Source organism: Silurus meridionalis, chromosome 9 (genome assembly GCF_014805685.1).
Source record: "Silurus meridionalis isolate SWU-2019-XX chromosome 9, ASM1480568v1, whole genome shotgun sequence".
NCBI lineage: Eukaryota > Metazoa > Chordata > Actinopteri > Siluriformes > Siluridae > Silurus > Silurus meridionalis.
In genome coordinates, this window is record NC_060892.1 from 13,004,264 (window position 1) to 13,027,417 (window position 23,154).

The 23,154-nt window shown below is 35.4% G+C and overlaps 2 protein-coding genes across 6 annotated transcripts in view; one reads left to right on the forward strand and one right to left on the reverse strand.

The window, feature by feature from the left end:
• Positions 1–2,733: 2,733 nt before the first annotated feature.
• zgc:153993 (uncharacterized protein LOC767645 homolog) lies at positions 2,734–10,647 on the reverse strand. Its single transcript, XM_046857092.1, has 6 exons — positions 10,286–10,647; positions 8,649–8,697; positions 8,395–8,556; positions 7,339–7,471; positions 4,867–4,971; positions 2,734–3,508 (listed from the first exon to the last, which is right to left on the reverse strand). The coding sequence occupies exons 1-6, from the start codon at positions 10,350–10,352 to the stop codon at positions 3,410–3,412; spliced, it is 615 nt and encodes a 204-aa protein (XP_046713048.1). The 5' UTR covers positions 10,353–10,647; the 3' UTR covers positions 2,734–3,409.
• A 492-nt stretch (positions 10,648–11,139) lies between these two features.
• ano1a (anoctamin 1, calcium activated chloride channel a) overlaps positions 11,140–23,154 on the forward strand; it is a 39,846-nt gene continuing 27,831 nt past the window's right edge. For 2 of the 5 annotated variants that reach the window (XM_046857087.1, XM_046857088.1), the window contains exon 1: positions 11,140–11,363. In XM_046857087.1, coding sequence (XP_046713043.1) covers positions 11,276–11,363 — 88 coding nt within the window. In that variant the 5' untranslated portion in view covers positions 11,140–11,275. Of the gene's footprint in view, positions 11,364–19,554; positions 19,860–21,013; positions 21,092–21,535; positions 21,721–23,154 lie in introns of those variants that run through there. The other 3 variants (XM_046857089.1, XM_046857090.1, XM_046857091.1) reach the window with 3 other exon arrangements.

The following is a 23,154-nucleotide window of genomic DNA, read 5'->3' on the forward strand; positions in this document are numbered from 1 at the left end:
AATCTTAGTTTTCATTTTGTTACAAGTGATGATTAAGGAAAACCTAATAGAAACCTTGGCTGACCTTCAAAACTTCATGAGTCAACCTTATGCATGTTTGTTGTCTTGTATACCAAAGAGCCCAAAGAGGACGTATACACTCTTTCAAAACTTCATGAGTCAACCTTATGCATGTTTGTTGTCTTGTATACCAATGAGCCCAAAGAGGACGTATACACTACAGGGAGTTGTACACATGCACTGCTGAGAATCGCTGACCCTGTCACTGACATCAACCTGACTCCTGAAAAGCAACAGACCTTGCATGTAGCCTTGTTTAAGCCCTTAGCAATAACAACTCACAACTCACTAGACAAGTCATTCAATTATGTAAGAGTGTTATATTTAATTTACTGCAGCTTATGCACCACAGGAGAATAGGACATGAGACACAACAGATCACAGTGACATCACTGTTGACAAATAATGAGTCAATGAGAATCCTTCAGGGCCAAAATAGCACATAAACAAACACATATGAATCACAGCAGCCTCATTGTATAACATCATACAGGCCATAGTTGTGAACATTTAAGGAAACTTTAGACACCATACCAAAGCCGAAAGGAATATCAAGATTTTGTTTTATACAATCGTTTCCAAACTATTGTTATTATTTTTTTTATATCTGTATTTCTAGATACAGTGATATGCTCCTTAGAGAAAACCTCAGTATCTTAAAATTACATCACAGTATAGAAACAATAATCTTTTAGAACAGAGCGTTTAATATAAAGTATTGTCAGATCTGCTGTTATGGAAAGTTAACCAACACCTTCTGACCAATCAGAATAAAGAATTTAACATGGTTGTGGTATATTAGGTACTTGGCATCGAAAAAGAAAAAGATGAATGTCATAATAATAACACTGGGGATGGTGCTTAACTCAGAAATAACATATCTCACGCTTGATCTTTTTAAAACATTCGCAATTAGACATTTAATATAAAATATGTCCAGAAGCATTGGAAATACATAGAAATGCAGTTATGGTGTGATCTCAACAGCAAATGAGCACTTTCTCCATGTCTGTGCAAAATGTAGACATATTTATTGTGTTTAACCTGACATCTTGTGGTTAAAGCCAATCACTACATCCAAGAATTAACATAGATATATGTAATTGCATATCAAAGTAACTCCAATGGCACCCTAATCGTGGATTTACCATCTTGCTCACTTTAATAATAGTTTTCAGGTCATAATATATAGAACTTAAAGTTTTATTTAGATTATTAATAATCAGCAGCCTAAGGCTACGGGATATACTTGCAATTTTTTTCAGTGCGATGACTAAACCCTGAGCATGCAGAGACCTCTCTCAAACCCAATCTCATACCCATATGCTTCGGTTTAAGAGATTGCTGCTGAGCTGAAGAGAGACAGGAGGAAGGAGGAAACTGCCTCCCTGCAGTTCACACCCCCACGGAATTTCTTTTTAGTGGCCCACAAGGATAATGGACCTGTGGACACGATGCAGAGCCTTTTTCTATTTGAATATGTGTGGTTCCAATTACACCAAGGAAGGATGAAACAATACATGAGAGCAACCCACCGTTGAACGCTGCTCTCTCTCTCTTTCTAGATGGAACTGATTTGACGTGTGGAAAACACTAATGGCTTTGAAGAAGACAGTTCTTGAGAGAGTGGAGAAAGTTGTGTAGATTTCAGGTGTGCATTGTGTATACAGTTCATTGAGCTATTTTAACGCTTTTGTTTTAATCCGATACAAACTTTTAGTTTGGGTTTTTAGAAAACTTTCCAGAAATGTTAACATCTGGTTCAGATCTAAAGTGTGCGTCAGGTGTGCGACGAAAACATTACATAGCGTTTATAGGACCTTTTTATAAGCGAGCCATCAGATATGACTCTTAGATCAGACATAAACTCTACACCATTCATTCATCCATAGTATTTGCTAGTATTTCAATTACTGGGGCGGTTTCCAATGTTTTTGGTGGGACACACTAATTTAAATAAATGAAAAATGAGTAAATAAATAAATAAATAAGCAGCCAAGGAAGCTCGAGGCCATCTAAAAAAAAATCAATTAAAAATAACAATATAAATTGCATAATCAGAAGGACACATGATCACATTTATTTAGATGTAAACAAAGACAAAGTATAATTTCCCTGAATTCACACACCACCACTTAAACACATTAATGGGCCCTGTATGCTTGTAATTTATTTTGAATTATTTAAAAAGTAAACATAAATTACCATTTTCAAATATTCAATTACTTAATTGTTTCACTTATAAAATTTCCCTGCCAATCTAAAAAAACTGTCATCACAGAAAAAGCTACATATATACATACATATACACACACATATACATATAATGTATATGTATATACATATACATTATATGTATATGTGTGTGTATACATATAATGTGTGCATGTATATAAATGTATATGTATGTATATATACATACGTGTATATGAATGAATATATATATATATATATATATATATATATATATATATATATGTGTGTGTGTGTGTGTGTGTGTGTGTGTGTGTGTATATATATATATATATATATATATATATATATATATATATATATATATATATATATATATATATATATATACACACACACACATACACACACACACTGTATTTATACATAGTAGCTTCAGCTGGTAGCTGCAATAATGTTTTAAAACTCCAGTCCCAGTAATCCAATGGTAAAGCTTTTATATTTTTTTCATTGTGAATAAAGCAGTGATTATTGTATTGCTTGTGGAATTTTCTGTTTATCACATGAGCAGAACATTTGCCTCTTAGTGTCTGAGCTGGAAAACAACATTTTCTCTACTAAGTAATAAGTGTAAAGACATTCACAACATCCCTGCAAAGTAGACTTGACCAGCTGAGGCAAGAGTTAAAAAGACGACATTATTAAAAAAATTTGCTGCAAAGAGATATATATATATATATATATATATATATATATATATATATATTTTGAATGCAAGTACAATAGTACACAATTTAAAAAAAAAAAATTTAAAATGATTTGATAAATTTGCTGTCAGATATTTCACCAAGTTGGAGGTAGGGCTTGAAGATATTGGCACTTATTAAAATTCTAAGAGCTGTGGAGGACAAATAGACTGCAACAAATGTAGTGGAGTATCAAAAAAAGGACACAGTATTGTTAATAAATAGTTGTGTCTTACAGTATGAACACACAATATTAGCACAATCTACACTTTCCTGAATCAAAGCTCTTATTCCTCACTGTTTGAAAGTTTCCAAATAGATCTAAAGACCATGATCAATTGTTATTGCTTCTGATAATTTCCCAGATGTGCAAATAGGTGAATCTGGATCTTTTCATGATATTCGGGAGGTCAGCGAGTTCTTCTCCAGTAAACAACAGCCGTTATGAATGCCACTGCTGCAACGATGGAAACGGTGCGCCATCTTGACACGCTGTGCATAACCCCAGCCTGCAAAACAGGACAACTTAAATCTCAGCACTCTTCCTGTAAGCAAAAGAAGTCTGATATTTTATATTAGTGACTCACAGTGATCATGTGACAATGAAGCAAAAGAGGTGGAAGGGATAGAATACTTTCTCAAGCACATTGATACTAGCCAATTGTAAGAATCCATGAGATTAGGTATGTAAAGGGTGACATAGCACTTTCCTCTAAAATGAGTGGCATCACATGCATTCGACAGAAAAATAGACCATGTTTTCAAATAACTACATGTTTATCTACTTTTGTAAAGCTGTTTCTTTTTTTATTATTATAAGTCTATAAGACAGAGGGCTTTGTAACAACCAGCTGCATTTTTAGACTTTTTAACTTCAAAGTTACAAGTTAATTATAATGTTGTGGCTTCCCCTTAATCTGTTTTCCCAAATCTAAATAAATGTAATGAAGTTTAACACAAAATATGTGTTAATTTAAACAAACCTTCATTTAGGCTGAAGCTGCATTCCACAAAAAGCCACCAATGTTTGTAGGCATGTTCTTCACCACCTGTGCCTGCCTTTAACCGACTTTCTCACACTCACACTGGAGTAGGGTCACGTGTTCACTTGAGGCCCCACAATTTTAGTAGTGTAAACCACAGCATGCTCCATGACGCTGGGCTGTTTGAAGTCTAAAACCCGGACCGCACTTACTATGGCCTTTATGATCACGTCTGAGCTATAAAACTCACCAACTGACTCCTACCAGATCTGGAGGAGTTTCTGTGCCACACATGCTCGCCGCATCTCGCTGTGCTGTAATGATGGTCTTTGGACACCGTCACGCAAACATCCGAGCAAAACACTTGAGATGCAATGCGAGATGAACATGTAAAGCAAAGCTACAAATTCAGCCACCCCCTGACTACTTTTGTCTGTCTGTAGTAATTGTTATGATGACAACCACCCTCCCTCTTACTGTGTGTTTGTACATTATCGTAAATTAGCAGTAATTAGTCTCTGCAGTGATAATCCGGGCTGCAGCGTGCTGAATCATCGTCTGCCAAGCTGACCCCTACATGAATCCACAAAGAATACATGCGATACATCTGATTTCCATTTAAATCTTAAAAATAGAATATCTGTGTTTATTATACACTTCACGTGTGCTTGTATTGAGCTTTTGCTGTATGTGTATTTTTGTAAAGAACGCCTGTATATGGAATGCATCAAGGTTTGTGCATTTATGTTTCCTGACACTCAAGTGGGCGATCCTCTGTGTGTGGTGGCCTGTGTCTGAGTCGACCTGTGTGGCTCTGTATGGGTGGCCAGAAAGCATTCGCGCACACACACGCACACACACACACACACAAACCAACCACTTACCCATCCTCCTTGCTGTCTGATCCAGGCGGAAATGTGTTCCCTGATAAACTGCAATACCCAGCTAATGATGTTCTTGATGATTTCAAAGTGGTTTTGAGTCAGTGCCTGAGGGAGGAAGAGAGGGGTGGGAAGACTAGAGAACTGAGTCTTTCCAGTAGCTTCTATATCCTCTGCACACTCAATCTCCTGTGTCACTTCCACAGATAAACATGTAGTAACAATTATGAAGCTATTTAAAAGCAACAGATTTGCTCTTATTTCTCTGAATAAATAATAAATAAATACTTCCTTAATAAAATAAATAAATATCCTTTGACATACCCATTATTATATATTAGGATGTTTGAGATTTTTGTGTGTTTTATACACACACACACAGGTGCATCTCAATAAATTAGAATACAGTGGAACCCCGTTGTACGAGCATAATTCGTTCTTGAAAATTGCTCGTGTGTCCATTTGCTCGTATGTTCGAACTAATTTTCCCCATAGGAATGAATGTAAAAGTGATTTAATCCGTTCCGAGATGTCATTCGATCGCTTATTTCTGCACTTAAATAGTATTTGTTTTATTTTTAAAAACAAATACACCGCAAATAACCGTAATATAAACATAATTTAACACTTACGCATGTAGCAGTGGTTGATTGCGAGTGTGAGACGCACAAAACGCTCGTAAGCTCCTCGGTTTCCATGGTAATTCTATTTACTTTAGTTTTCACAGCACCACGCGCGCGCCAATTACGTTTTTGCTGCCACAATTACGTTTTTGCTGCACTGAACAATGAGAGCGACTGAGTGATACGTCATCAACTAAGTGACTGATGCGACCCTCCGCCGAAAACGGGGAACCGGCAGCGTGGGTTTGCTCGTGCTTTCGAAATTTGCTCGTGAAACAGGGTAAAATTTTGCGAGCGAGTTTGCTCGTATCTCCGTTTGCTCGTACTATAGGTTGCTCGTACAACGGGGTTTCACTGTATTATTAAAAAGTTAATTTATTTTAGTAATTCAACACAGAAAGTGAAACTCGTATATTATATAGAATCATCACACAGACTGATATATTTCAAGTGTTTATTTCTTTCAATTTTGATTATTTTGGCCCATATTTAACAAAAACCCTTCTATCTAAAAAAATTTGAATACTTCATAAGACCAAACAAAAAAACATTTTTTGTGAATTTATTGGCCTTCTGGAAAGTATGTTTATTTACTGTATATGTACTCAATACTTGGTTGGGGCTCTTTTTGCTTTAATTACTGCCTCAATTCGGCATGGCATGGAGGTGATCAGTCTGTGCCGAATCCTGCTGGAAAAATAAATCTCCATAAAGCTGATCAGCAGAAGGAAACATGAAGTGCTCTAAAAAATTCCTGGTAGAAAGCTGTGCTGACCTTGGACTTGATAAAACACAGTGGACCACTAAACAGATGACATGACTTCCCAAACCACCACTTACTGTGCAAACTTTACACTGGACTTCAAGCAACTTGGATTCTGTGCCTCTCCTCTCTTCTTCCAGACTCTGGGACCTTGATTTCCAAATGAAATGCAACATTTTCTTTCCTTTCATCTGAAAAGATGACTTTGGCCCACTGAGCAACAGTCCAGTCCATTTTGTCCTTTGCCCAGGTAAGACACCTCTGAGGTTGTCTCTGGTTCAGGAGTGGTTTGACACAAGGAATGCGTCAGTTGTAGCCCATGGCTACATCTTTGTGTGGTGGCTTTTTGAAGCACTGACTCCCGCTGCAGTCCACTCTGTGAATCTTCTCCAAATTATTGAATGTGATTTGTTCACTTTTTTCTACTACATTTTTTCCTTCCATACAACCCTCCATGTGCAGGGTGTCAATGATAGTCTTCTGGACAACTGGCAAGTCAGCCGTCTTCCCCCATGATTGTGTAGCCTGAACCAGACTAAGACACCATTTGAAAACCTTTTGCAGGTGTTTGGATTTAATTAACTGGTTAGTGTGTTTCCAACGAGTTTCCAATATTGAACTTTTATTACACTATTTAAATTTTCTGAGATACTACATTTTGGTTTTTTTTTCGGGGTAAGCAATAATCCTCAAAATTAAAAGAAATAAACACTTATATCAGTCTGTGTGTGATGAATCTATATAATATACACGTTTCAATTTTTGTATTGAATTACTAAAATAAATCAACCTTTTAACTTTTTATTAATATTCAATATACAATAATAAGTTATTGAGATGCATGTGTATTGTATATATATATTTTTTTTTTTACACACACACACACACACACACACACACACACACACACACACACACACACACACACACACACACACACACACACACTAAATGCAAAATGCAACCTAGCCAGCAGTGTTGCTAACTTTGAAACCATTTCACTTAAAAACATTAGGAATTTTTGTACGACATATCAAACTGATGCATTTTTCTCATGTTATTAAAACCTTCACAGCAGGTATGTTTTACCTTGTAAATGAGCTGATAGGCCAGATGAAAAAGAGCCACTACTCGCCCCCAGTTTATGCCATCTGAAAAGATGCTCTTGGCCACAGTCATGAACACTTCCTGAGCACAGTTCGCCTGCACAGTATTGATGAGACTGTCCAGAGACAAACATATAGTCATATTGAACATGTATACATACTGTGTCTACTTTGGATCATCTGTAAATTCAGAAAAAATAGAAGCAGTTGGTTGCTTTTTTTTTACTTATAAATTTCGATTTAAAAAAAAAAAAAGTAAAGATCTTAAGGGGAAAAAAAAATCAACAAGTCCACACTTATGAGATCAAAACAAGTTTTACCCACACTTTAAAAGACGATTCTGAATTTAATCTGAAAATCATTGGGATATTAGATGCCTGATTATGCTGGGAGTATAAGAGACCTTTCACTGATCTTGCTGTCTGGGTGAGAAGGCTGTCTTTCTAAACAATCATGGGTGTCTGTGATCTTACTTTATGGTCTCTCCTAAAAGCATGACCAGCTGCAGGACAAAGTGGTTACTGAAGATGAGGCTGGGTTTAGCTGAGCAATATTTGTTGTTGCAAATTTCTAAACCTTGTCCTATGTGACAAATCACAATTGGCCTTTAATGAGTTTAAAATGTCAAATGTACAAACATGAAAGAAATGCAAATTGTTAAATGATTGATTGTTATGTCTGGTGGTGTCTTCTGTGATGCGAGACACTCTTACAAAGTAGTCCAAGAATTCATGATCAAATAGATACAAACAGCACAAAATATGAGTCACATCCACCAACAGCAGTGCCTAATAGGTTGCACACCTAAACAAATGGAATTTAGCTTAAAAGCACATGGTCAGTTTTTTGATCAGATTCTGAGGTTGCCAATTGTGCTTCAAGTCCAAGCAAAAAACAACACTGACCGTTTCGCAAGGTCCATTATATAAAACTCTTTCGTATTTTCTTTACTTACTTAATTTTCGTTGCCTTTATATTAAGCATCAATGCATCACTGTGTGATTTCACTCATCAATATCAGTACAAAATATTTCCTTACTGTTGAAGCTCTGCGTTCCGGTTTAACTCCTCAGCTATTTTAAGGAGCTGGTCTACAACTTCTTTAAAATGAGGATCATCTGCTTCATTAGCTGTTCCACCGAGGTCCATTGGGCTCACGTGCATGGCTGGGTCTGCTGTATTGATCCGCTCTATTACATATCTTCATAGGAACACAAAACAAATAGGTACAAAAGAAAATATGGCCACCGATTGAAGTATAGAAATGTTAAATAAGTGTGTTAAAGTACATACCCTCTCAGTACAATAGCACCTTCTTCTATAATCCTATCATCAATGACATCTGAAAGGGAAAAAAAAGTGAATTATGGAACTGGAAGAAAAAAAAAAACTGTGTGTTTAACACTCAGAGTTGTAGCTGTAATGAGGACAGAACAACTTAGACTCATAGCTACATAGCTGCTGATGTCATGTGGCATGACTATTTTGAAAAAGAAGTGTGATATGATTGTCAGATGACAGATTTTAAATTTAATAATAAAAGCATAACTCAGTTTGATTAAATTCGTATTCATAATCTTTTTTCCACTTGATTATAAAGTGTCCAAGTGCTTTACATTAAAGAATACATAAAAATAAACAATGAATTATATATATATATATATATATATATATATATATATATATATATATATATATATATATATAATTCATTGTTTATTTTTATGTATTCTTTTTTTTTTTTTTTTTACACATAGTAAGATCAGTGACATTTATAACAACTAGTTGCCTGCTAAACATTGATTTTTGTTTTAAATGTGCACTAATTGAAAAACAATAATTTTGTGCTGCTGTGATTGCCTGCTCTGAACTGCACTCGTTCCTGTGCTGATCAGTCATCTGTGTCCTTAAAAAATTACTAATGTGCTCCAAAGACGAGGGTTAAACACATTTTAACATGGTGAAAAAACCTAAATGGGCTGATCTGGTGCAAAACTCATGTTGGATTAAACTTAAGCGACAGGTAATAAAATAATATATAGTTTAAATAATATTTCTTAACGACTGTTTTTGTTCTTCTGTTGTCTTTGTGTTTGCTACCACCATTTCTCAACAGAGCGTAATAGGATCCCTGGAAATGTTCTATTTATCCTCATCACAATGTCTGTGATGTTCTTTCCCTATTTCATGTCTTATTCTGTTTCAACTTGACATGCCCCAAGTTAAAAAGTAGGCAAACTAACTGATTAAAGGCATGAATTGGGCATATTCAGAGCCCAAAGTCCCCAGGTTCAACCATGAGCTGAAGTTACAGTCTCTGGAGTTTTGTACATTTTTCACATGGCTTTGGGGGTTTCTGCTGACACAAAAATGTGCAAAGTAACTTGACTACCAAAATGAATGTGTTTGATATGGTGTCCTGCTCTGAACTGACATCATCTGCTCTGAACTGGTTTGGAATTCATCCAGGGTTTAATGTTCCTAGGAAAGGCTTCATATCCACCAGGACCCTGACTAGAATTATGTGGTTAATAAAGATAAATGGATTCATGTCAGTTGTTGTGGTCATACTGTAAATTACTTTGAGCAGGAAACAAAGCTATACAGGGGCACACTACACATTTTGACCCCCACCCTACTTACACACACACACTCGCTCGCTCTTTGTAGATGACGTCAGAAGAAAGTTCTAAATGGGGTACTACTGATTCATTGGAATGTTAAGTTTGTTTGTTTGTACCAAACTGTGTTAAATCTTCATCCTGTCTGAAGGTTAATCAGTAAAATGTTAAATAAAATTAACCCAATTTAAACAGAAGCGAGCGATTAAGTTGAGCTCAGTTACGAGCTAAAGGCTATCCGGAAGAAGGTTTAAACATGATTTCATCTATATGATATACACACGTTTATCTGCTCAGTTTGGCTCCTACCTTCACCACCTGTTGCACCTTGTAGTTCACGTTCATCCGTCCTGTCGTTGCCGTGTGCATCTGCCATTGTGTTTGTTCAATAGCTGAAATATAAAATATATATAAAGACTAATGAAGGCACTTCGGGTGCTAGTCAGCCGGCTAACCCGCTAACTAACTCTAACAGCCCGGCTGATACACAGAGTCGAGTGGCTTCTTTATGGTTTTTAGTCCTGACACGTCAGTAAATAAATAAACTACAAAAAAACGAGTGTTTGCTTCCCTGTTTGGTTTCTTTTTGCATTAGAAAGATCGGAGGTTAAGTCGAAACTTCGCCGAAAGCGCCGTGAAGTCCACAGGAATAACTCCCAACCACATCTGAAAAAAAAAAAACAAGGAAGTGGTGCGGAAACAGGCCTGGCCAAAAGAAAAACCCTCGACATTCGTGGTTACATTTTAATGTATATTATATCCTCTTTACGAGTCTACAGACCCAGTCATGCACACCATACCCAGTATTCTATATGTGTAATACTTAAGAGTTTGGGATTAAACCTGGGGTGGATATCCTGATATAGAAGTTTATTTTTCTCATCATATTGCTTAAACCAGTGTTCATCTTTACCAGGTGTTGTTCCGTAGCTACAATAATAAAAAAATATTCCATCCATTTTGTATATTTGATATGTAATAGTTACAATTTTTATATTATATACATTATAGCAGAAATTTCCACAAGCACACAAAGTCTAGTGGAATTGAGTGGAGTTTGACAGAAAAGCGAGACTAAATCTCGAATGAAATGTTCAACAAGCACATATGGTTATCATGGTCAGGTGTACACAAATGTTCCTTTAAAAATACATATATTTTTAACACTGCTAATAAAATCAAATCAAAATAGTACATTTGGAATTTTCCACACGGCGCCAGTAGATGTCGCTGTTGCCTCAGTTGAAAAACTCGCCATGCAAGCTCTCCCAACCTAATTAGTATTCACAAGATCAAGTCATGTTTACTCATTTTCTTAGCGGTTTCACGGAAGGAGCCACCAAAAAGCCATGGATTCAACCGAGAAACTCTTCAAATCTGTGCCCAGGCAAGTTTTTCACGGAGTACAACGACGGCAATGAAGATATTTGTGATGTTTCCTATTCATACCTTACACTGGTTTCAATATCTGGGTCACAAAAAGCAGAGCAGTGAACTTGTGAAAGTTGCCCCACAATTGTGAACTCCCAGACGTTGTATAGTGATATTGTACAACATATTGCTTTGTCAGTCTATCACTATCTTTATATACTTTTGTTAACAACCTGCTTGACAGGTTATTCCAAGACAAAGCCAAGCCTTTGACTGAATGCCCCCCAACACACACACACACACACACACACACACACACACACACACACACACACACACACACACACACACGTGTGTGCTGATAGTGTACACATGGCTACTTTTCACCTAGACATGTTCCATGAGCATTTCACTACATCTTCAATGATGATGTGATTCATCTTTAATGATGATGTGATTCCTGGTTGCAGAGAAATCTCTGCTCTGCGTGCTGTAGTTTTTTTGCTACGAGATAATTGTTCCCTTCTTGAACACACCAGTGTAGATGAGCTGTGATGGTGTATGAGTACACCGAAATATCTAGTCCAGGACCAGAAATTGAGAACCAGTACAATGCACATTGTCCTAATGTACTATGTCATTTGAAGTTAAGTTGACTTTAAATCTAGCTGTCAAGTTAATACTAATGCCTTGTAATATAGTATCATTTCATTTCAAATAGCTTACATGAGGTCTATCAAAAAAAATAGATGACCATTCATGTTTATTGCAGCTAAGGAAAGAGTCTCCAGTGTCCATTATAGCAATCAAAGGTACAGCTGTAATAATTCCTGACACATGGAAGTCTTCAGGATAGCCAGCTTTACTGCTTTACTGTTAGTCTGTAATATAGCCACCTTTAAGAGAGTAAAGAAAAAGAGGCTGGCGAGAGAGAGACAGTTTGTTGCTGATGTAAGGTGAATGATAAGTGATAGACATTTCATTGTAACTGATGGTGTCATTTATTAATTAATACCAAATTGTATTTGTTGACACCTTGTTGTAGTATAAGAAGGTTAAAAGTGTTGAGTGTTTGAGTCTTTGAATAAAGCAGTAAAAATAATTTTTTTGGATTTAATACATTTTATGGATTTATGTTTTGGTTTAATTTGTATGGTCACATGCAATTAAATTGTAAATCTTTACTATAAGGAAATGTCATTCTTACAGTATGCGTCATAAATAACTGACTTGCATGCTGTCATTTTTAATGGTATATTTTGTTTAGAAGCAGACGCTAGGGTGTCTAAAATACTGGTCGATACTTGCTGCTGTGTTACACCCAAATCACCAATGCTTGGCATGTGGGCACTTGGCCAAGGATTCAACAGGGATTCAACTACAACAAATTCTAATTGGTTATAGATATTCTAATTTCACAAGTACAACGTGATTTGTGGTTGGTTTTATTATATTCTCAGTAGACTGTATGGTTTCTTATAGAAAATTCAGATACAAATTAATATAACAAATGGTCACATAGGTTGTTGATGGTACGTTATTGCTCCGGGGATTCATTTTCTCTGAAAGCCACTAAGTGTTTCCTGAATTACATACTGGAAGTCCTTGCAAAGCTCCAAGCAAACCCACACTCATCAGTTCATTTTGTTTAATAAGGAACATTTTCTTTAATAAGATTGCTTGGTGTCTTCTTTTACTTTCTTTCTGCCATCTGTGCTTAAAAATAGCCCAATATTCCTCTAGCCAACTCAAAAACAAATCACTTGCTTGTGAAAGTCTCTGGATTTATGTCACTTTTGTTGAACTGAATCAGGAATCATCTAAGATCTGTTCCAGTGATTGTTTAGCAAAGCGTTGATTCAGGTTGATAAGAATGAGACAGGAAATATTAAACAATTTCCAGAGAAACAAATGTTGCTCTGTTGTGAATTTAGAGAATTACTATATATCAGATCCTGCTCACACAGTGCACTCATGTATATCAAAATGTACTACTGTAGAGAATTTAAATGAAAAGTTTTCTTATTTAATTATTTTATACTTAGCAAAAAAACCTGTCAATAGTGTCCGTTCTGTTAAAAAATACGAATTTTGACTAAGAACAATTGAAAATAATGTAAATAGAATTTTAATAAAATAACAAGCATTAAAGATAAATCTGTCTTGCATTAATATACTATGTAGAACTGCTATGTAATTCTACTTCATAATAATCCAAAGAATATACTTAACATTCATGTTGACAGTTTGAGTTGATTTTGACTCCTGTTTAAGGACAAGCCATCAGCAAATGTATTGTCACCTTGCTTTCCATCAATGAATGCCACAGGCAAGCAGGTTTAGTCTTATATGTTTACTTAATTACTGCTCACACCTTTGCTCAGGTATCTCAGGAGTGTAATACAGTATTTACTGAATGAATAATAGACTTAAACTTCAGCAGGTGTTTCAGAGTGCTGCGCGTTGTTCGTAATGCCAGGAGTGTGCAACCAGTATCTCTTGCATGTAGGACTGCAAATAAAAAAAATGGAAATAGTACTTTTTGTATCAGAAAACTAAAGATGAATGCTACCACAGGAGATGCCATCTTTGATGCGGGTCTTTTGTCTGTGTCAAACGGGAAGTTCATTGGCTTCATCGCTGGGCTTACTTTCTGACATTCTCTGCAGAACTGCATTCCTGGGTATTATGCTAGATTGCTTAAAGCAACACGAACACAAGACAAATCATCTGTTTTAGGCAAATTATCCATGATCTGGTTGGGTGATGTGGCCAGACAGGAAGAGTTACAGGTACCACCCCAAATTAATTTTTTTCCAGCAGTTGCATGTTAGGAATTGTTATGTTTCCTTTATTCCACAGATATCTGACAGCAACTGCAACTTTAAATTTGTCAGGGAATGACTCATTGTGGTTGCTCTCCATTTATTGTGCATATAACCTTATGAATATGGACAAGTTGGTTCGTGTGATCACTTACTTTGACAGCTATGACAGTCTTTACCTCATCAGGGTTTTATATATGAATTATTAAAAAAAAGTCATATTAACCAAGAAACTATAAACTTCTGTCTGAAGGGTTTCCTGTGGTGCTAAACAAAACTGACGAATAAAATTAACTTGTAGTATTAATGTATTGCTAGGAGAGAAAATCTAAAACTATATAATCACTTAGAAAAATATATATTTTTAAGAATATGTACTTTATCAGAGTAAATCCTTACTTTTCTACTAATTCCTAACGACTTTGAAATCAATACATAAATTGTGTTAAATGAGAACCACCAGTGAGACCTTGTGAGAGTGTGTGTAGAGTTCTTTGGGGGTTTACTAACTGTGTCTGGAACAATAGTAAACACTCTCTTAAAAGTTATGATGTGCGGGAGAACAAAGTTACACTGGTACATTGAATTGTATTTAACTGTAATTCTCATAAGATCTAAATATTTACTTTTGATACATTTTAAGTCATTTTACTAAAGTAGAAATGCATAATTATCTACACTAACCTTTTACCATTGCTTTCCATGGCTAAATTAGAAAATTAGCTTTTTATTGCACAATCGTAATGTTTTAATCTTCAGAACATGTCTATCATGTATTTTCATTTAGAATTCCATTTAACTGCAATGACTTCAGAAATATGTATTTTATGAAGAAGCAATACATTTTATTATCTAAGTACATAGCACATTATCACATTACTTTGAACCAAATGTAATTTTTTGAATAGATAATATGGTGTGTTATATCAAGACCCAGTTTAATGTGAAACTGAAAATCTGGTTTGTCCTCAAAGAACTTAAGGAGTGTCAGGTCAGGGGGCTCATCTCGTCTTGTAGGTCGCAAAACCGGTGTGCTGGGTGTGGCCAAATTCAGAGGGAAATTGTGCACTGGGTACAAAGGCACTTTAACGGCAAACAAATCTCCTTATGTGAACAATGTGTATTTAATACAATTCTTGTCAAATATCCACATTGTGTTACTTATGCACACTCACATGTAGATTGTTAGCCTTACTTGAAATCTTTGCTTAAATCCTACTGTACTTCTACTCTACTTATTTTATATAATGCTTTTCCCACTCAATCTTTTTTTATTTTATTCAAAATTTGCCTTTTTGATAAATCATCTTATTAAGGAGAATTTGTCTTTGCAATCAGTTCACACCAGTGAAGGCTTTATGTTAGCCAGTTTTTACAGCATTTATTAATGTGTCTATTGTTAATATTTGTGTATGGTTTTATGAATAGATGCATGAACAACTGTTAACTGTCAATGTATCTGAAGAGTTGTTAAAAACTGAGGAACTTGATTGTTTTAAATACAGAAAGAACAATGGAAAATAGGATGCTATGCAGCACTAGGCTTCCTCAAATGACATGGCTAGTGTACTTAAGTGCTGAAAAAAATAGACAATTTAAATCCTTTTTGTAAACTCAAGCAGACTTGATTCAAATTTCATGCTTGCATACTGAAGCGCAAAGGATTTAAAAAAAAATCATATTAAGTCTATAAAACATAATGTAATATTATTAAGCAATACTTTGTTTCATTAATCTAGCAAGTACAAAACAACTGATTCACATTTTTACTAAGCCCCATTCTATTCTTATATTTGAATTACACTATGGTAGAATGTTTAACTATTTGTGGGTGTAGGAGAACTGTAGGTCTATAAAGGTTGTAAGTCACACTATAGTTTTTCTGTTTTCAACAATTTTCTGAATTGTGGTAAAATTATGTAAATCAGATGGTAGTTCGACAGCGTTAAAGGGCAAATGATGCCCAATAAATTCTGGTTGACCTGGTGAATATTCTGTCAGGAGTTGTGTTTTGTAAGCAGTGGCATGAAAAATGTATGCAGCCAGTTGCACCAGTAGAATGTAACCTCCACCATAGCACACAATGTAAATATGTAAAAAAGAGGTTAACCATATGAAATTGCATAAAGTATGCAACAACAACAAAAAGACATTTGAGACAAATAATTAGGAAAAAAAGGTTTTTGGATTGTCTGATTAGTTAAACTGTATAAATGTATGTATTATGGCAGAAACAAAACACTGCTAACCTTTTTACACACTTTAAGATCAACAATGAAGCATAATGGTAGAAGCATCATGCTGTGGTAATGATTTTCTTTAGTAGGGACAATGTAATTAGTCAGGGTTAAGGGAAATTAAGTTTTTTGGGGGGCCTGATTTCGTTATCACAGACCAGTATCACATGACATAAAATAATTCTTTCTATTATTTTGGAACGGAAAATATGTTCACCAGCACCCATTTCAGTGCAACTTCAAGTTCTAGGAGTGTCAAAGTTTTGTTTAAAATCTTATAACTGCTATTATGACACCCATGTTCAAACCCACAAATAGTAAGATGAAATAGGATGAATTAAAACCGCAAATGTGTTCTTAAGAAATCATAATATAAAAAAAAGATCCTGTTAATGAACAAATAAATTATCCTAAGTTTACTCTGAAATGTATTCTGTACATATATGCTATCATTAGAGGACTGGTATCATATGGGGTAAATTTAATTGCACAGAATTATAGAATTTGATTGTTACTAGGATAATTTCATACTTTGTGGAAAGGAATCTTAAAAGGCTAAAATAGCAACTAATAGCCTAAGACTTTTTTTAATGTTAAAACCGTTACGCGCTGCTAAAAACATAAATATAAATACAAGATATCCAACACCCAAAACAATCACCTCTACTGTACACTCTCAAATAACATGTTGTTAGGGGCGTAGCCACATCTTAGCAACTGCCCACACCCAGGGAATGAGGTGACGTGATGTCACGTCACGGTGCATTGTGGCATGTGAATAATAAACCCAAGGGAAATCAATTATGTGTGTATGACTTCCAGATAAGGCATGCCACAGATTGTTCAAACATACCTGCACAGGTTTGGAGTCTGTCCCCAAATCAGTACCTTACTATAAAAGTGAATAGTCAACTCAGAAGATCTGAGAGACTATGACCAGAATTACTCACAAGATGGCACTGGCACCTCTGAGTGCATATGATGCTCAGCAGCTGTGCTTAATGTCTGTGCAATTTATAAACTTTTGTGTGATAAATGTGGGTGGAGCAGTCTTTAATTAATACATGTGGGTGTGTATACACATATTTTGTGTATATATATATATATATATATATATATATATATATATATATATATATATATATATATATATATATATATGTATTTATATGTGTGTGTATATATGTGTGTGTATATATGTGTGTGTGTGTATGTGTATATATATATATATATATATATATATATATATATATATATATATATATATATATATATATATATATAGTACATACCAAAAGTTTGGACACACCTTCTGATTCAAAGAGTTTTCTTTATTTTCATGACTATGAAAATTGTCGAGTCGCACTGAAGGCATTGAGGGCTATTTGACAAAGAAGAAGAGTGATGGGGTGCTGCGCCAGATGACCTGGCCTCCACAGTCACCGGACCTGAACCCAATCGAGATGGTTTTGGGGTGAGCTGGACCGCAGAGTGAAGGCAAAAGGGCCAACAAGTGCCAAGCATCTCTCAGGGAACTCCTTCAAGACTGTTGGAAGACCATTTCAGGTGACTACCTCTTGAAGCTCATCAAGAGAATGCCAAGAGTGTGCAAAGCAGTAATCAAAGCAAAAGGTTGCTACTTTGAAGAACCTAGAATATGAAATTTTTCAGTTGTTTCACACTTTTTTGTTATGTATATAATTCCATATATAATTCCACGTGTTAATTCATAGTTTTGATGCCTTCAGTGTGAATCTACAATTTTCATGGTCATGAAAATAAAGAAAACTTTTTGAATGAGAAGGTGTGTCCAAACTTTTGGTCTGTACTGTGTGTGTATATATATATATATATATATATATATATATATATATATATATATATATATATATATATATATATATATATATATATATATATAAAATATAGTGTGTGTGTATGTGTATGTGTGTGTGTGTATATATATATATATATATATATATATATATATATATATATATATATATATATATATATATATATATATATATATAAAATATAGTGTGTGTATGTGTGTGTGTGTGTGTATATATATATATATATATATATATATATATATATATATATATATATATATATATATATAAAATATAGTGTGTGTGTATGTGTGTGTGTGTGTGTGTATATATATATATATATATATATATATATATATATATATATATATATATATATATATATATATATATATGTGTGTGTGTATGTGTGTGTGTGTGTGTGTTCATATAACAGCTGTAGGAAAAATCTCTTGGACGGGGATTACCATTCCCACTGAACCTGCATGTGTTGCTTTACTGTCGAGGACGAATGTAAATTGAGAAAATGAGTTCAGCCCCTAGGCAAAGTATCAGGTGTGACTCTAGGTTTATGTTCGCCACACTTTTACTCTAATACACATTCCTAATGCACTGAACAAACGATATGACTTTTTTTCTTAATGATGCAACATTCTTATCCTTTATATGCTTTATATCCTTAAAATGAATTGTATTTTGTCTTTGAATTGAAGTGTATTTAACTTCTCTATGTGGAGGTGAAACCATTAGGGGAGAAATAGGAAAATGAGTTTTTCTTCCTAAGCAAAGTGTCAGACAAACATTGTTCTAAATTGTACCAAATATTTTGACCATTTACAGGTTACAATTTCAATTATGATAAAATGCTTTTTTGTTCTTCTTTTAAATACTAAGATTAGATTAGATTAGATTAGATTCAACTTTGTCATTACACATGTACAAGGCAACGAAATGCAGTTTGGGTCTAACCAGAGTGCAATAGCAGCAAGTGCAGGATATATAGTGTTTACAAGATTTACATAAATTAAATAATAAATTGTATAATGAATACTTTCCCTAGTATTTATTTTTAATTTATTTATTCAGCTATTATTCCAGTACATTTACCCAATGAATAGGTCGTGTTTTAAACATATTTTTGCTAATCAATCAGAAGTTAAAAGACAGTAATAATTCACAACTCAAACCTATTTCCTTCATTTCTCCAGATGAACATACTTTACACGTTGCTTAAACAGAGATCGGAGTTTACAGCCACAGCCTGCGTCAGGTATGCACCGAGCAGGCTAAGCGAGTCTGTACTTGCTTTGAAAGCTGTCAAATATGTCTGGGGTTTCTTCTAGGGTTTCGTTTTACGTCGAAATCGATTTTTAAAGCAAAAGTGCCAAATGGATCTGGCTCATGGGAACATCTGGCGTGGTTTGGTATCAGTGTGGGCTTGGTATTTTGCATTTTCGTTAATGAGCAGGAGGGCGTGCTTTAAAGTGCGCTGCACAACAGGTAGACTTTCATTTTTTTTTTCCCCACACACCTGAAGAGTGACACGGCACACGAGACGCGGCGCGGACCCACCCGAAGATCCCTGACGAGAACCTTTACTCCTTTTAACCTGCACGTGAGCAACATTACCTTTATTCTAATTACACGATTTTTTCCCTCTTCTTATGTTACTTTGTATTGGCCGAAACTATAGTCTTCTCTACTGAAGAGTGATAGTGTCAGTGTTCAGAATTGGCATGGCACAAGCTCCAAAGCAAACACAACAACAAAAGCAAATCTCAATCAATCCATAAACAGGGTTTAAGCGCAATCAACAGGAATGGTGTTGAAATGAAACGTGGTGAAATACCTTTCCAAACTTTAAAAAAAAAAACCCGTAGTGCTGATGATGGGGACTCTGATGCACAGCTCCCTCTTGTGGAATGAGGTCTTTCTTAGGGGAAAAACGGAATGCGTGCAAAGATTTTTGAGCGTCTGTTTGCAAAGACACAGGTTTAGTAAGTGGATTGGAGAAGATGCCTATGTCAAAAACAATCATGCAATCTTAAACATGAATGTAAATGATGATTGATTTTTATAATAAGCTCTGGTCTACCTGGTTGCACCTGTGATGCACAGTTGCAACCATTGCCCACAGAGAAATTTGGGAATCGAAGCTGCAACAAGAAGCATGCACGATACAAAAGCGATCTACACTGTCGTGTTTTTCCTCTTGAATAAGATTCAATGAAAAGTGCAAAAAAAAAAAAAGAATAGGCATTACGCAACACACTACACTGTCTGACTAAGCAGCTTATATAACCATTTGTAATAATCAGGACTAAATATATGATGTTTGACCATATATGCAGACATTTGAAGATTTGTTAAGTGCATAAGTAAGATTAATTTTTGATGCATTAATATGAATATTTATTGCATGTATTGTTTATTATTAGGATTGACGATTTGTGACTGGATGCATCTTAGAGAGTAGTCCACAAAAAATTGATCTTGCTCCAGAAGAGAGAGAGAGAGAGAGAGAGACGCTTTTTTATTGAATTTTTTTATCCTCGAGCTCATCCGTGCTGATCCAAAGTGATGTTTAGCTCTTGTATAAAACCACATTCGGTGGGTGGCTCAACCCATGCTTTGCTAATGCACTCACAATCCCCACCACCTCGCTGTGTGTAAGCATCCTGTGTCATTCTGATGGGGGGGATTGTGGCAGAAGGACTGGACACACTCACCCGTTCGTTCACCTCACCCCCTTCGTATTGATTTTAATAGGAATATTTGACTAGTGCGCTTCGATGGAGGCTGAAGGTGATGCAAATTCCCCCAGGGAGAGTGGAGATGCGCACTCGGGTGAGTTCGTCGCAGAACTCGCCGTTTCTGCGCTTTATTTGTATATTTTTGTGAACGTGTCTCAGGTTTAAAGCTTCCGCCCGTGACCTCCAGTAAACCGTCTGTTCCTGCATAGGTGCTGGCTTTCAGAGCATTCCTGTAAATCCTTCTGCAGCGTGGACAGGCTACTGAATTTTGTGCATAAAATTCAACACAGTGTTGAATTACATTGTGCATGCTCCAGCAGTGCTTCTACGTCAAGCCAGAATTTCAGGGTCTTACTTTATCATCACAATCTTTTATTCATCACTGGGTTTTTTTCCCAGTTGCTTGTATGTGCGAGATAATCTATTGATCGTATAATCGACTGCAGTTAACACAACTCAAATTTTTTGTAGCTATCTATCTTTTTGTTTCTCCTTTTTTTTTGTTTGTAGTAACTGTCTGTGCGTTAAGAATGACGCGAGATTGCAAAGAGCGCCCGCTTCTTCAGAGCGCGTTTCACCGCGCGCAGGCGATTGACTGGAGTTTGAGGGATTCCCTCGATGCCCGTGTTGCCAGATTGAGCTAAATATCTCTTCTGACGGTGAAACCAATTGACCCAGGGAAACCGTTAAAACGTCATAATGGGAAGGTCAATTATAACTTTGGTATGTATCAGTCAACTGGAAATCCACACTTAAACGTCGCATAAAGACATGGAGAAGGGATTGGGGTTATCTGTTGTGTTTTTTTTTCCATTGAAGAAAGCACAATGCAACCTTTTCTGACCAAGGAGCAACGATTAGAGCAATAATTGTGGCTAAACAATAATTTGTTTCTAAACCAAAAACCCGGAACAGACCTTCAAATGTTAAATTTGGACGATTCATACTGGTGAGAAAATTGGGTAAAACAGGAAGTCTGGACTTCCTGGCAACTCGACTAATTATTGTACTATACTATGGGCGCCAAATGACAGTCATTACAAGAATGTTCATATCAAATAGTGAGGAAATAAAAAATCCACTGTTGCCGGTTAATAAACTGATCTATTTCTTGCTTCAGAAAGATCGTCACCTTAATAATCTGTCTGAAATAATCACACAGAGGTCTAATATCCCCACTTGGCCAACTAAAAAAGAATGAGCTCTTAATAATTTTTTGTCTACAGAACAAAGTGTGTTATCTAATACTAATACACAATACTAGTACTTTAATATAGTAAGATTTCTGAATACTTAACAAATATGAATTAGTATTTATTGTTTTAGATTCTTAATTGAGAAGCAAATAACACTTTTGGACATTTGTTTAACAATTATGGAAGAAGTCTCCAGTACCTCTTGAGTGTTACTTTCTAGCTTTGTGGCATTTGTGCTTTGCAGTTTCTTAACCTGCATGTTTTTTTTAAGGTTGTAGTTTAAATTTCAAGAGAGAGGCAAAAAAAAAAAACCTAACCCTAACACTAGAAGATCACATAACATTAAAAGTGATTATTAATGGTTAAAATGCCCAAGGTTGAGTTCATTAAAATGCAGTTGTTGACAGACACATGTGGTATTACATAATGATAACACTGCAGCAACCAGGGCAGAACAGAACCTACCATTATTGTAAGTTTTCTATAATGGAAGACCTGGTTGTGTTTTATTTCATCAATAGAAAATTAATAGACCTAAGGGCTTATTTTTCAGGTTACATTTTGTTTTGTATTGTCAATCATGCTTGTCTGGTATTTGATTACCCATTGAATGAACTACACACAATTTGTTTTTGCTTCCTGTTGGCACGGCCTTCAGATGCCAAACTATAGATGTCAGCTTTAACAAGTGTACAAGCTTTATGCATAACATATATTGTGTGTTTTTAAGATTTACATTTTTTGTTGCTAGGTCATTTTCCATGCATTTTATTAAGAACACCTACTCATTCACGGGTCTGCGGAAAGGTTTATATTGGCCATCAGAATGAGGAAAATATGCGGCATGATTGTTGGTGCTGGATGGGCTGGTATTAAATAATTCTATAACTGCTAAGTCTCACAAAAATGAATAGATTTTACTCAAAATAGTCCAAGAAAAAAAAAGAATATCCCATGGACA